Genomic DNA, 16797 nt, shown 5'->3' with positions numbered 1-16797 from the left:
TCGTAACCTACCAGCAGAGGTTTATAAATACCCCATTTACGACATTTAACGCTTGCCAAACAACATCACTGTATTTGAAAGATAATGTTTGCCTTTACTCTTTTAGTTAACTGAATTTTGGATTTAAAATAAAACACCATTTTTGTGTTTTGAACCTATTGGAATTTAGAAAGAAATTGATTACTCTTATTTATTTATTTATATTTTTCATAGTTTAACCTGCAATCTATAATTTGTGTTCTATAGCTTTGGCCAAACCGCATACCTGAACACAGAGAAAGGTTGGTGTGTGTTCCCAATTTATCAACCGAAAAGGAACAGCCAATAAAATGTGAGCTTTAATGAGGGTGTTTATATGGTTACTTGATTTTAAGGAAGAAAAAAACAAGTATTAACTTTCAAATACTATGGAAATCAATTTTGAATAGCTGATGACCAATGAATTGAAATGAATTTTTAAAAAATTTGCAAAATATGAAATAAATTATTTAATAAAATTTTGAATTATAGCCCTAAGAACAATTTTTTATTTTTTATTTGGTATTATTACTCTCTGAATAACATGACTCTTTTACACGTTAAACATAAAGTAAAGCAAATTAATGCAAATTTACGGACAAATTTAATAGACAAGGACTCGAATATAAATACATCCGAAAAACTTAACGCCCTACTAATTAAGCTAGTCGGTAACACCGTACTTACTCGCGTACCCCTCTCGCACCAGACAGCTCCATCCGCTAATAATCTCAATCCCATCACCCACACGTCGCCCTCCACTCTTCCCTGTCAAGCCTCGCACTACTACGCATAATCGGCTGCGGCAACTTTCAACCACGTATAAATGTCAATGGCACTCAAATTCTCTTCTTTTTCTTCGGTGTTTAAAGTTCCATCTGGTTCTTCTATGTTAAGCTGACGTGGGCCTTCAATAATCAGAGGTGACCAAGTGGGAAAGGATTGGACCAGGTCAGCGACATGAATAGCCTGATGGCGCTGTTTCGGTCGGTAAAAATAGCCACTAACCGGTGACCACCAAACACCAACTTTTTTCAACATCTGCAATGGGAGTGTGAAGAGGGTTGAGGATGTGCTTTATTTTCTCGCCAAAATATATATAACAGAGTCCCTATCAGTTGCTTTCACTACTTATATATATATATATATATTTCTGTTCTTGGTTGATTTTCTTCTCTTATTGTCAAATTCTCAAAACGCAGAAGAAAGCAATTCCACCCTCGTTTCCACTACCAAAAAAGATTCCACGGTTGGTTTGGTATACAAAGTGTGTGTCTATATATACGGATATATAATCATGGGTGGCCTTTCCCAATTCTATGTCCACAATCCTTATTGGGGTTTTCTCCGTTCAACACCACCAGGTAGGGTTCCGCCTCTGTTCCCGCCAATTATGACGCGGAGCTCAGGTTGGGTTTTCCAGTTGTGTGATTGCTAAGGTTTTTGGGAACATGGGTTCTTGGTCATGTCACTGATTTTTCTTCTCATTATGTTTATGTAATTTTTTTTGGGATCTATTGGGTTTGGGTAGTGGGTATTGAATTGAAGAAGAGGTGTGTTTGAAGGTTTAGTTTTCGCCAAGGCCTTGTAATTTTGTGCAAGCCATGGCTTTTAGTTGCTGGGGTGCTCTCAATTCTTGTAAAGGAAAGCGTGGCCGTGGCGAAACCCAGACAGAAGGTAAGAAGATGTATATGAATTTCATATGTAATGTGTTTTGAGAAAGTTCCTAATGGCATCACTTTGCTTTTGTTTAATTGCAGCAGTATATATCTTCTTCCTTAATGTTGAACTTGTATCCATTTATATGGAAAACATTCTATTTGAGTGTCTGTTTTGTGAATTATCAGTAGTTCAGGAGAGATAAGGAATTGAACTTTTTGGGTCAATTGACATTTGGGAAAAATATTTTATTCTTTCTGTGCATGTTCCGAAACCTTTTTGGCACATGTTTTTGCTTTGAATGTGTTAAGCAGAATGTATCACTTGTATAAACTATAAACTCCTGTTGGAGATCAATTCCCTCTTTCTCATACCCAATTGCATCTTTCTTTGTGACCATCTCCCTCTGATGCCATACAGTGATCACCCCGAGGTTTTGTGTTTGTCAATGGCAAATAGCTGGTCTTAGTCCCAATCAAGCTTGTGGATGTATGAAAAGTTCTTCAGCTTAAAGTCAGAGTCAGAAAGTCAACTTACATAATATAGTCCAAACTACTACATATTTCAGAAGTTCCCGAACTAATAATGTTCATAACATTGGTAAAAGTTAGGTCAGGTTAAGTGAACCCAATACACTGACCTCACCCCTGTATCACTGTTGCCTGAACTGAGTTAATTTCTACAGGTGAACTTTCATCACATATACTGTAAAACATAATGTGTAATTTCAAAATGTAAGCTTGAGATGCAGGACCATGGTTTTGATCCTGGCCTCTGTGACCATTTAATTTTTGCTATATGTCAACTTTTTATCGAAGTAGTAGACTGGAAATGTTACCAAGTGTTCTGTTTGAAGTCTGTTGAATGGCATGGATGAAATTGAATTTGTGAATTTGGGCAGGATGTTTTTGAATTAAGTATCCAGAATTAAATTGGTTGCAGGTTTCAGAAATTGGAAATTCTGCCCGTGAATTTTTAAGTCTCATAATGTTCTGGGTGAAAGCGACGTAAAACTGAAATTTTATAATAATATGCTCTCTGTTGTTTACATGCATGTGACAAAGACAAAAGCAAAAGTCTAATTCTATCATATATGTAAATGATTGTCCCAAAATGATACTGGTCATTTAATCCCAACTATCAAAATGATTTGGTTGGAATTTTTTTCCTTGAAATTTTATGTTCTCAACTGATGGCACAAATTATAAAGATTTTTGGTCTCTGTGGTGGAATGGTGGTTTTCTCATTGTGTTTGTGTTCTTAGCCTCTGAGGATGCTTTTTACTTGTATTTATCTTTGCTTTTACCTGTAGATTCTCCCTATTGTTAAAATTTACCTGACGAGTTCCTTGCTTGTGTTGTTGCGTATTTGTGCATGCTTAGAGCTTGCTACCAACAATGTAAGACTCTTTTCCTATAATTCATTGAGGTCAGCAACAGGGGACTTCCATCCATCAAACAGAATAGGCGGTGGTGGTTTTGGAGTTGTCCATAGGGTGAGGTTACTGACTATTATATATTATCAGTTAACTTTGTAGTCCCTACAAAATCAATAAAGGGGAAAGAGAGAAACGGGAAAAGGCGTTGCCTGGTACCTCACATGTGTGCAGATGTGATTCTATGGTCTACTTTCCCTTTTCCATTTTTTTTTATGTAGTGATACCTACATGTGTTACTGTATACAATTGCAGGGAGTTTTAAGGGATGGAACCCGGGTTGCCATCAAGTCTCTCTCTGCTGAATCAAAGCAAGGGGCAAGCGAGTTCTTGACAGAGATTAATATGATATCAAATATCCGGCATCCAAACCTTGTCCAACTTGTTGGATGTTGTGTTGAGGGCAGTAACCGGATATTGGTATACGAGTATCTTGAGAACAACAGCCTTGCCAGTGTTTTACTTGGTAAATATCTGAATTATGAACATTTAAACTTTTATTCGAAGTTGGCTTTTATGTTAGTTGAGATGAATGCATATTAAAAAGATCTACAGAATACGGTGAATATTAAGATTTAGCTAATCTATAACTTTCCATTTCCGCACTCCTACCTTCCAAAACAAGTTAGGCAAACTGGTTTCAATTGAATGTTTGCTCTGGCGTGTTGCTTAAAAGGGGATCCTTAGCCAAATTATGGCACTTGATGGAGCAAACTAACCAGCTACTTATCTATTTAACTCCTCGCGCGTGCGTGCGTGAAAGCATTGATCTCTATATGCATGTATATTTGTAAAATTGGATTTAGATATTGGACATTATAAAGCCACCAAGTTTCTCTGGTCAAGGTATTTCTCAATAGACTATGTAGTTATCAACTTTTGAGCTAAGCCGAAGTCTAATATCTTTCATTTCAGGTTCAAAAGGTAAACATGTTACTCTAAATTGGCCTCAGAGAGCTGCTATTTGTATGGGCACAGCTTCTGGTCTTGCTTTTCTTCATGAGGAAGCTGAACCGCATATTGTCCACAGAGATATAAAGGCCAGTAATATACTTCTTGATGAGAACTTTCATCCTAAAATAGGAGACTTTGGACTGGCTAAACTCTTTCCAGACAATGTCAGTCACATTAGTACTCGAGTGGCAGGAACAATGTAAGCATGAATTGCTTCCTTCTTATATGCTTTCTTGGCGTGCTACTTGAATTTTTTACCTGTACCAGAAGTTGCACAAGATGAGTTTTTTTTCCCTCTCTCTCTCTCCAAAACATGATCAACTATTTTACTCTGGAAATTTACTGAAGTTATTTGGAATTTAGGTGATTATATTCACTTGCTAACATAGAAGATGTTACAGAAAACTATTCTGTGTACTTGGGAAATATCAATGGATCCCCTGAGGATTACCTACTAGGCCAGTAAATGTTTACCACAAAATCATAGAAAGTAGAAGTAAATATTATTGAATGTTAATAAATAAAGAGTTTCCTTTAATGAAAAAAAAAAAAAAGTAGAAAAGAAGAGTAATCGCATTCAGAATAAACAAACAGAAAACGAGAGTAATCAGATTCAGAGTTTTATTTATCTTGTCTATAGCATCGGGTTGCTTCTTTTTTCCATAAAATGTCAAATGGCCATAGCTTGTACCATTGACATTGGCAGATGTTTCATCTAGCTTTTGATGCATAGCTGACTTTCCTATTCTAGATAGTATGTACTTGCTCCATTGAAGCTTTTATTTTGATAGCTTGCTTTATGGGATTACTGAAAGTTACCAATAGACCAACATGCACTCAAGTTGTATGGTGTAGAGTTCTGCATCAAATTCGCAAATGTTGGCTTCCTGAAAAATATATTTGCAAATTGCGTAAGAGTTTTATTCTTAGCTATGATATATTGCAAGGAAACAAGTTGAACTTGGCCATTTAGCGGACAAAAAAAAAAAAGAAAGAAAAAAAGAAAAGGAAGAAGACGCTGAACTTGGCATAATTAACCAGAAGACTTGTACAGGATCTAGTTTCCAGAGAATTGATAGTTTATTGTATTTCAAGAGTAGAGACACTTTTTAAAAAAGTTCAATTGTTTTCCTTACACATTATATTCTAATTATGTAATTCATGAAAAATTTGACGATTGTTATTCGTGTCATATATTTAGATCTTGTACCATAGCAGGATGTAATGCTGTCTCGAGCTATGTTCTCTTCTTTTCTCTCCTTTTCTTTTTTCACGTTCTTCTTCCCTTTACTTCCTCTCACTCACTACTCATCTTATATTTTTCCACAGAGGATATCTTGCTCCGGAGTATGCCTTGTTAGGACAGCTTACAAAGAAGGCGGATGTATATAGCTTTGGGGTGCTTATTCTCGAAATAATAAGTGGCAGCAGCAGTAGTAAGTCAGCATTTGGTGAGGATATGCTGGTTCTGGTGGAATGGGTAGGTTTTGAACTTCTTTCATCAGTTACAGTATTTGGAGGTGACTTAGATCAGGAAGGTCATCTTGTCACATATTTTTATGAAAACTCAATAAATCCAACCAAAAATACTCAACATGAGAAAAGTTCCATGTTGTAGTATATGTACTTTGTTACTAAGGGCTAGCCCAGGGCACGAGGTTCCCACCATTGTAGGGTCTAGAGAGCTTATTTGTTAGCTCAGGGATTTTGTGTCATAGTTCATTATCAAGCCTAAAATTTCTTCAATTCTAGAGGAAATGCGGCTCTAGACATGCAAGGGAACTTGCATTTTTCCAGGAACATACTTTTGTTCTTAACCACCATGCAAGGTAGAAAACAAAGTGGCGTGCTATCTTAGTCGAATCATTGCAAGCCATGAGTTTTCAGTAATAGGAAATTGGAAGGATGAGTATTCCATTTGTCCTGAATGGAAACCATGAATCCCAAGGGGTTGGCCTAGTTGGAAAAGACTTGGGCCCTAGTGGCTCATGAAGCATTAGGTCTTAGGATCGATTTATGCTAGGTGCAAACAATTCGGGGCACGGCGCGGTTGAGTACTAACTAGTAAAAAAAAAAATGGAAACCATTGAGACCATATTGCCTTTGTAATTCAAGATGGTTATCTATTTCTAGTGTCTAGGTTATGCATTCCCGAAACATCACTTAGAGGCTCCATAATTTGAGCATAAGGTATAAGGTTCGACTCCTCTTGGGTGCAAACAATTCCTGGGGGGTGGGGTACCAACTAGGAATTGCTGGTCACTTTATTAGGGACAAGCTGTTGCCTTAGTTGAGGACAGATTTCATTGGCATCCCTGAAGGGGGATATTGCTTGAATTGTCTCCCAATTCACATTTATGGGTTAGAGAAAGGAAGAAAGAAGGCTGGCACTATACATCATGGAAGACTTTTAGTATGGACTTTGTCCTTGGGTTATCCAGGACAGGTGTACAGTTAGTTATGGTGGTGGTGAGATTTCAACAATAGCCCACTCTATTCTTGGAAATAAGATTGATGATAAGGAGTTTGTTAGGCTACATGGGTTGTTGACTAACATACAGTATCTTTTAGCTGACAAAATTCCTCCAAAATTACCGCAAAATGGGTTTTAGTCATTCTTATGATTGTTACAAGTTATTATCTCTTTTTATGTCCTAAATGAAATATGAATGTTGCTGCAGACATGGAAGCTGAGAGAAGAAGGAAGGCTTCTAGACATTGTTGACACGGAACTGGCTGAATACCCCAAGGATGAGGTTTTGCGGTTCATGAAAGTTGCGCTCTTTTGTACCCAAGCAGCTTCTCACCGTAGACCCGCCATGAAGCAGGTAGTGGAGATGCTTTCCAAAGAGGTGAACCTGAATGAGAAGTTGTTAACAGAGCCAGGAGTATATAGGACGCATACCTCTCGGAGTCGGCAATTGAGTGGCAGTGCTTCAGAGGAAGCATCATCCTCCCAGGCATATAAAGGCAAGCAATTTGTAGATGATACTTTTGCAACTACAACCCAATTAAGTATTTCCGACAGTGTGACACAGATGTTTCCAAGGTGAAGATAAGAGTGACTAAAGGATTAGGGTTTTGGAGATGAATGTTAACGAGTGACTAAAGGTAGGATCTTGTGATCAATGGGCATTAGTCCGGATAGTTTGATATCTCCTCCCCAAAGGGGAGGTTGACGAGCCTTGTTAGGGACAATATCGTGGTGTGAAGTGTGCATTTGAAATGTTGATTTACACTTCTCATCAGGAAATTCATTGCAGCTGCACATTTTCTTGCCAACTTGGCTATTCAACGAATATCAAATGCCTTTTTATGTAACATGAGCCATATCATGAGGATTAATTGCATATTGTTAGAGTAGATTGTATTTTTATTGAAATGTTTTCGTCAATATAAATTTGCCCTCGCTATGTATATGATTGGACCATTGTACATAAAGTTCTAAGCTTCGTAGTTCATATTCTTATTGTAGGAAATAATCAGCCCACCAAGCAGAGGATTCTACTACCATCAGGCTATAGTCTAATGGTATCTACTATATCTCTACCTTCTGAACTGAAAAATTAGAGTTTGAGTTTTTGCAGGAAAAATGATCAAGTGAGTTTTTTGCCAATTTAAAAAAGATACAATCCAGGTAGTGCCACGAATTTTTATAGAATTGCAACTTGAGTAAAGTTTCTGTTGACTCTTTATAAGTTTTCTAAATGAGATTGATCTGTTGAGTTTTGATTTAAGTGGGGGTAGAGATGCGACAATCCAAATTTTTAAGAGTTAAAATTATATTTATTTCATAATTTTTAATCGTATCTAAAATTTTAATTTGTAGATTTATCCAATTAAAATGTTTAATGGATTGGAATTAGTTTTTGTTGCTATATATATTATGATGTCTGATGCAGATGGAGGGAAGCAAAATGGAAGCTTCCAGCCGAATAGAAGAAATAATGAAAAATTGTGATGGTTTTGGTGCGGGACCCACGAGATATTTTGTGGGTTTGATTTTTTTTTTTTTGTCATTTGTGGGTTTGATTTAGTTGGTTATTTTTGTGTATATATATATATATATATATATATATATTTATTTGATGGAATGAGTGAAGAGAAGGAGAGCAGGTGCCGAAAATGATAAAGAGAGAGGAAAGATATTTTGATTATGATTTGTTTGCTGAAAGAGAAGGCAGCCTAGAAATGAAATTGTGATGATGTGTTGTATTGGCGGCTCACTTGATATTTAAGGAATTGGTTAGTTTGTTGCATATATTATATATATATATATATATATTGTATCTGTTGGATAAGGAGGGAAAAGGGAGCCAGCCGAAGTAAGGAAAAGAAAAGAAACTTTGATGATTCGCGGGGCCTCCTGGGTGACTTTTTGGGCAAAATTCCTTTGGCCTTGGTTCATGCACGTGGCATTGTATGGCTGTTGGAGAAGTAATGGGTTTGAGTTTGTTCTATTACAATTGTATATTATATATATATCTATATAGATATATATATGTAATGTCAGATGGATTTGTGGCTGCCGAAGTAGGAGGTGATATGATGTTGGTGTTGGGAAACGTGCAAATTTTAAGAGGAATTTTGATTCATAAATCTTGATTCATCATATAGAGACAAGTTTTATACAAAAATAAAAATATGATGTATCATGTAATTAATGGATTGAATACTTACATCAAAGGTCTGAGTAAACCTTTAAATCTTTCCTCTAAAGTGAATGTTCTCACTTATAGTAGATCCCTTAGCAAGATGCCTTTTCCTCAGATCTCTATCTTCTTGATAATTGTTTTGCCTTTAGGAATCACTCATAAACCTCCATGAATGACCTTGGAAAATTAAGCTTGTAGGAGCCTCCATTAGATGAGAACATAAACCCTAATTTTTTAGAGAGAGAAAATTTATTCCTTTTTCCTTATTTCAAAAATCACACCCAAAATATACATAAACCATGTATATTTATAGGCAACATAAAAATAAAGAAAAGGAAATAACAAATCCTTCGCAATCTCTAATTCATATGTTTCAAATTTAATATGATTCCAATATTAAATTGGGCTATGAGTGAGAATCCATTAGGCCTATTATTTTATTGGCTACAATGAATTAATAATCGGCCCAGTCTATGGACCCAATTCAATTAATTCATAAATTAATTTCTACTCCACTAAAAGAAATTAATTGAACTCCAATTAAATAATAAATAACCTCTAAGTCAATATTACACTTTGACCCCTCTATTCTTAATTAGTTATCGGATAAATAAAGCCATCAATCCGACTACTTAATTAATATATTTATTTTGGTACCATTGATTATTTCTGGCTCGATCACAATAAAACATTTGTTTGACAAAAATAATAATTTAAATAAATAAATATATAATAAATCATTTTGTCTAAAAACAAATGAAGGCCTTCGAATTTACTTTGTGATCAATCATAATCAATACAAAATAAATACAAGTAGCAATGATGCAAATATTGAAAATATAACCATCTAATTATTAATTACATAACTATCCAAAGTGTCGGTCTAAGGATCCCGAAGAATTCGCCGAACAAATCAAAGTAATTATTAATTAATAAAAGAGTTTATAATTTTCTCATGCTTAAGAGTCAAATGTCTGCTTAAGAGTCAAATGCCATGACGGTGATAGGGAGCAATTGCATACGACGGTTCTCGCAATATATCTCAACCTAATGCGGATCCAGTTCAAATCTTAATTAATTATGAGTCCATCCATAATTACCGACTATGAACCATTTATGATTACTATTTATATATCATGCATTGATTGCCATTACATACATATATATAAATATCTCTTGTAATCAAATGGACACTATCAATTCTATAATGAATCGAAATATAATACATTGTATTCACCAATTGTATAAAACATAAATATTTCAGAAACGTCAGGAACATATGTCACTTTAATCCAAACAGGAATTTGCTATGCCAGGGCATATAAATCCCAACAGCTCCCACTTGCCCTCATAGCCAATTCAAATTGCACCTAACTCCAATGTTATCCAGATGATGATCAAAATTATTGATCAATCACACCTTTGATAATGGATCAACAAAGTTGTGTTCCAATGCAATGTTCTAGCTACAAGTACATTTTCTTGCCGGACAATATCATGTAGAACATGATACTTCCTCTCAATGTATCTTGTTCCTCTATAGAACCTTGAGTCATTGGTTTGGACTACTTTTGCACTATTGTCACAACATAGCTCAATAGGCAGGCTAGTATACTCCACAACCTCCAAATCAGTGAGATCAAACCAATAGGCTTCATTTGCCGCCTTTAAGGCTGCAATATATTCTACCTGTACGTTTGAGTCAGCAGTTGAAATCTGCTTAACAATCTACCAACTGATTTCCCTTCCATTAAGTGAACATACACTAAGTCATGAACCTCATAGTATCTACCTCTGATTGAAAATCAGAACTAGCATACCTGACTAGAACCATAACATCACATCCATAAATGAGTATGATATCCTCGGTCCTTCTTAGATACTTAATGATATTTTTCACAACAGACCATTTATCAAGTCCAGGATTGGACTGATATCATCTGACTATCCTTACAATGTAGCGGATGTCCTATTTGGTATAGACCATGGCATATATGAGACTCTCATATGCCGAAGCATATTGTTCCAGTCTCATTTGCTCAATCTCCTTTGATAGTCTTAAAAAACTACTTACTAGAGAAAGCAATCCATATCAATAAAGCAAGAACTCATTCTTTGAGTTATGCCTACCAAACCTGGTCAAAACTTTATCAATGTAGGATTATTAAGATAAGCCTATTTTCCTTTTAACTCGATCTTGCAAAAACTTGATCCTAGGAATATAGCTTATATCTTGAAAAATCCTTCATTTAAAAGTAATTGAACAACTACCTCTTTATTGATGACAAACCTTCCACATCATTCTATATGAGTAGGATGTCATCAATATATATAGAATCAGAAAATAATGATATTCCCTTGTACACTCATAATTTATTCACTAAGAAATCTTCTGGTATCTTTTTGTAGATTAACTTGCCTTCCATAAGAATCACCCTACTAAAAAGTTCTACAAGATCCCAAAATTTATTAGAATACATAGATTCCAACTCTGATTTCATAGTAACTCGCCAAAACGATCTGTATCCATATCGGTTCACGCTTCCGTGTAACTTACTGGGTCCAACTCATGTTTAACAGGGATGTCCATAATGGTCTCACCTAAAAACATGATTCTGTCGGATTAGATAATTATCCTCCCACTATATCAATGTACCGATGAAGGAATCTGTGTATTAGACGATACTGACGCATCAATAGGGAATTCATCTATAATTCTAAATCTCTATATTACGTGTGTTCATATGTGGTACATCTGGTACTCATACCATATTCTCTAACACTATGCTACTAGGTATGTGATTCATAATATGATTCTCCTATAGATAAACAGTGAGTGTAAACAATCAACTTTTATCATTGAGATCATAAAATAATCCGTCCTAGTGACTTTTAGAGTAGCTATCAAATCTATCATGCGTATGATCTGTTTCCAACTTACTTGTCCATATCAAGCGCACATGTGCAAGACTACCCCATATGCGCATGTGATTCAAACTAAGATTTAGTAAAAAACACAGCTCAACGGTATCCTTGAGACAGACTAAGATGGAATGCAGTTCATAATGCGCATCGGTGTCATTAACGCTAAACTCTTAAATGAAAGAGATAATGTAGCATAATTGATCATAGATCTAACCATGTTAAGTGGAATTCTGTTATTCCTATTTGACACCTAAATGCATTTGGCGTCAATTGCGGAAAACTGGTACACAACACCCTCATTGACCATATAGTCTTTGCACTATCCCAAGAAATACTCATTTCCTCAATCAGATCGAAGTATCTTGATAAGTTTATCTAATCTGTGCTCCACGTCAGTCTTGACCTTCTCAGAATATACCAAGAGTTTAAGACTTGTGTTGCATCAGATAAACTTATCCAAAACGTGAGTAATCTTGCTTGGATGTTCATAAGACCACACGTGTCAGTGTGTACTGACTCCAATTGTCCTTTATGTCTATTTCATTTGGCTGATTAAGCCCTTAGAGTTATCAATCCTTCAAAACAGGATTCACAAGTTTGGTTTAGACTCCTCTGCCTCACTAGGTAATTAACCTTCTTTGACCAATCTTTGAATCTCATTTTGACTGATTACAACCCAAAAATAGACACTAAAAATACAATGAGTCAGGAATAACAATTTTTCTCTTAACATTCAATCTGTAAGATGTAACATTAGTTTCTACATCCTGCAAATCTTAAGAGTTTGTGATTATAGTATATTAACCATCTTTCAATACACCAGAAGTAATCGCATATCTATTCAATTTTATAAAACCAATTTTACAAAATAACAACACAGTTTTTATAAACCACAAGTGAAACAAGAATAAGATAGCGTCTAACTTCTGTGCATAAAGATAGTTCTCTAATATTAATATCTCCATACTCTCTATTTTCAGATGTAATACTCCAACTGACTTAGCTACAACCTTGACATTAGGTTAAGTACAAATATATTCCATATCATCGAGGCTTCTGAATTCCTGAAATCCTTGCAATGAATTGCAAACATGTTTAGTGGCTTCAGAATCTATTCATCAGGAATTAATAGATACAACCACATAACATGGCTCAATGATTAAATATATATTTTCTTATGCCACGTCATTGCTTAGACAGTTTGTCCTTTAGTGTCTTAGTTAGCGACAAAAGAAACAATTTTCTTTGCCCTCAACATACACTGCCTTATTCCCTTTAACCTTTTGGATACCCATGTTTTGTGCTAGCCTAGTCCTATTATCATCATTCATCTTTACTTTGCCCTTTACCTTGGGCCCAGAAGAAGATGGTATAGACTAGGTTAGATTGATAGGAATGCTTATACTATTTGATTATCCTTTCATTTGTTACCAATTCTATAAGAATATCAGCGAGTGTGAACTCAAACTGATTCCTTATTTAGTTCACTATAAAAGAGTCGAACGAGTTTGGTAATAAGGCAATAATCATGTCAACTTGAAACTTACCACCCAAGTCAGCCCTATTGATCTCCAGCTAATTTTTTTTTAAATAATAAACTATCATTTTCCAAAATTCGATTTCATACTGGAGTTCCTTAGGCTATCTTGATGTTATTCAAGTCTGATATAGTACTTTGGCATACTCTCTATCTAATCTCACCAAAACATCTTATTGACATTTAACATGATGCTTGAAAAAAATAAAATAATGTAAATGTTAGCTTTGGAGCATATTCGAGGTAAACTCTAGAATATTGCACCAATTCATCTCATTTGCCTTATTTCACTTATTCAAAGTATTAATGTTCTCTTCGGTATCTTAAAGTAAAAGGATTAGGTTTTAGGAGTAGTAAATACATTTGTACCACTACGTTGTGAATAAAATATCTAAATTCCTTTTCTAGTCATTATAAATGAAGTCCACATACATTGAAATTAGCAAGCAGATAAAATGGATTAGACATAATTAGTCTGAATATAAATGCATTCATACAATATGCAAGGTGAATTATTAATATTGTCATGCATATTTAAAATTAAAATGAGTTTGTTAACCACATAATATAATAAATCTCAATCGAACAAGAAATCATTATCATTATTGGTGAACAATCCCTTTTAATTAATGCGGGTCCCTCAACTCTGTAGCATGATAAATCAACCAATCAATATGTCAATAACTTATCCTGTTGGAGGAGTTCATTATTACTATTGTAGAGATTCATTTGCTATTAGGTGAGCACTTCCATTAAAATAATAATATGTGGGTCCCTTACCCACTGCATGAAAAATCGGATAACCAATACGCTAATAACTTATTCGGTTGGCGAAGTTCATTATTGCTATTGGCAGGCAAATCACATCATTTCCATATCTCTTAAGACAATGCCTTGTCTATCATATGAAATGTTTCCCGATTTTATTTAGCCTTTCTAAAATCACCTAGTGTAGACCACTCCGTTGGGGAGCTAACACTATTGATTTTAGATTGAGTGTATAACGTTATTAATACTCTAACGAAAAATAAAACATTAAATATGTTGTCATTATAATCTAGACTCTTTAAATCATGCGTAGGGCCTTATTTTTAAAGATCTAATTATAATGAACATTTAATATTATTATTTTCATGAGATAACCATTCTTATAAAATTAAGACTCTTCAAATCATGCGTGGGGCCTTATTTTTGAAGATCTAATTACAATGGTGTTAATAACGAAGGCCATGGGGCAATGTATAAAAATCCCCGCTCCCACTCAATTTTTTTAATCATTCATAATTAGGGTTTTCATTTTATTCAAATACATGATATGATGCATGCTAAACGTCTTGATTTTAATCCAATTAAATTTAGAAAATATTTGGACTTTAAATGATTCATTAATATTTAATTTGAAGCACACTTTAAAAATAATTTACAAAAATAAATTTTTCGTTTCCCAATAAGTGCCCTCAAATTAATTAATAATCAAATCCAATTAATTTTCATAATTTAATTAATATAAATCAAGTCATTTAATTAAATATCATGGATCCAATGCATGAACAATAATTATCAACAATTAATTATTCCATGCATCAGAAAAATAAATAAATGACAGACAGAAACAAATTAAATGGCCAATGGATTCCGCTTTTAACATTTAAATGCTCTAAGTATTGCGTGAGGACCAATCAAAGGCTTGTGAACACTTGCAGAGGCTTGTACGCGTATAAATTGGTCAAAACAGGAACTGAAGTAGCAAAACAGCGCGTGACATGCGCTTCCACGCACTGTTACGCGCCTGAGGAAGCATTAGCGCGTCATCACGCGCATGTACATGCCAAGCACGCGCTCCACACGCACCTTACGCGCCTGGACGCGCCTGTTCAAGTTTGTGGCACGTGGCACGAGCTGCCACGCGCCACATGGCGCTGACTTGGTCTCTGGCGCGTGATGATCACGCGCCAGCTCATTGGTGGTCCACTGAGTCTTCTAAAGCCGCGTGACACTTGATCTCCTCATGTTGCTGATCATACATCCTGTGACTAAAGTTGCGGTTGCACCATATGATGGTGCATCGCGAAGCGCTGGAACAACCATCCACCTTTCCGGTGTTGCCCTTGCCGCCAGTGACTCTCCGGTCGCCGGAAAATCGCCAATAAATCCAGAAAAATTAATAAAAATTTCCAGAAAATTAAATTAAGCCTCAAAAAATTATAGAAAAATTCCAAAAAAATTCAGAAAAATTCCAAAAAATTACTGAAGCATAATTTAACCCTTTCGGGCCCTCTTGAAGCTTCATAGCATCATTTGATGAATATTACATGGCTTTTAAAATATTTACAATTTGAAATACAATGAAAAAAATTAAATTACATCATTGAACTTTCAAACGGCTAAATCAAAGCCTTAATTACAGTCATCCAAAGATAAAATTACATTCAATTAACCTATAAGCTTCATCCATGGCCCAAACACACATCCTCATCCATTCACAATTATACATACATCATCATGTATCAGTATATTAAATTATACATCAATATATATATAAAATTTGGATCCATGATGATGATTTTGATAAAAACATGATCTCTAGTAATGAATCAAACCATACTCTGATACCACTGTTGGGAAACGTGCAAGTTTTAAAAACTTTTCGAGGGATTTTGATTCATAAATCTTGATTTATCACATAGAGACAAGTTTTATGCAAAAATAAAAATATGATGTATCATGCAATTAATGGATTGAATACTTACATCAAAGGTCTGAGCAAACCTTTAAATCTTTCCTCTAAAGTGAATGTTCTCACTTATTGTAGATCCCTTAGCAAGATGCCTTCTCCTCAGATCTCTATCTTCTTGGTAATTGTTTTGCCTTTAGGAATCACTCATAAACCTCCATGAATGACCTTAGAAAATTAAGCTTGTAGGAGCCTCCATTAGATGAGAACATAAACCCTAATTTTTTAGAGAGAGAAAATTTATTCATTTTTCATTCTTTCAAAAATCACACCCAAAATATACATAGACCATGTATATTTATAGGCAACATAAAAATAAAGAAAAGGAAATTTCAAATCCTTCTCAATCTCTAATTCATATGTCTCAAATCTAATATGATTCCAATATCAAATTGGGCTATGAGTGAGAATCCATTAGGCCTATTATTTTATTGGCTACAATGAATTAATAATCTGCCCGGTCTATGGACCCAATTCAATTAATTCATAAATTAATTTCTACTCCACTAAAAGAAATTAATTGAACTCCAATTAAATAATAAATAACCTCTAAGTCAATATTACACTTTGACCCCTCTATTCTTAATTAGTTATTGGATAAATAAAGCCATCAATCCGACTACTTAATTAATATATTTATTTTGGTACCATTGATTATTTCTGGCTCGATCACAATAAAACATTTGTTTGACAAAAATAATAATTTAAATAAATAAATATATAATAAATCATTTTGTCTAAAAACACGTGAAGGCCTTCGAATTTACTTTGTGATCAACCATAATCAATACAAAATAAATACAAGTAGTAATGATGCAAATATTGAAAATATAACCCTCTAATTATTAATTACATAACTATCCAAAGTGTCGGTCTAAGG

General features: G+C 34.7%; 1 protein-coding gene across 1 annotated transcript; it reads left to right on the top strand.

The window, feature by feature from the left end:
- Positions 1-652: 652 nt before the first annotated feature.
- Positions 653-7529, top strand: LOC132283574 (putative serine/threonine-protein kinase). Its single transcript, XM_059785548.1, has 6 exons — positions 653-1695; positions 3060-3172; positions 3368-3578; positions 4028-4265; positions 5396-5546; positions 6748-7529. The coding sequence occupies exons 1-6, from the start codon at positions 1623-1625 to the stop codon at positions 7117-7119; spliced, it is 1158 nt and encodes a 385-aa protein (XP_059641531.1). The 5' UTR covers positions 653-1622; the 3' UTR covers positions 7120-7529.
- Positions 7530-16797: the final 9268 nt, after the last annotated feature.

This window comes from Cornus florida, unplaced genomic scaffold (assembly GCF_030987335.1).
Source record: "Cornus florida cultivar Cherokee Brave unplaced genomic scaffold, ASM3098733v1 CherokeeBrave_3.0.0_Hap2_Chr11, whole genome shotgun sequence".
NCBI classification, from domain to species: Eukaryota; Viridiplantae; Streptophyta; class Magnoliopsida; order Cornales; family Cornaceae; genus Cornus; species Cornus florida.
The sequence above is the reverse complement of the archived record's forward strand: the minus strand, read 5'-3'. Positions and strand labels throughout refer to the sequence as shown.

Excerpts from the sequence above, each read along its gene's own strand:
- LOC132283574 (XM_059785548.1), top strand. The coding sequence starts at position 1,623 with ATGGCTTTTAGTTGCTGGGGTGCTCTCAATTCTTGTAAAGGAAAGCGT. Across the intron at positions 4,266-5,395 it reads ACTCGAGTGGCAGGAACAAT|AGGATATCTTGCTCCGGAGT; the intron begins GTAAGCATGAAT and ends ATTTTTCCACAG. Across the intron at positions 5,547-6,747 it reads TGCTGGTTCTGGTGGAATGG|ACATGGAAGCTGAGAGAAGA; the intron begins GTAGGTTTTGAA and ends ATGTTGCTGCAG.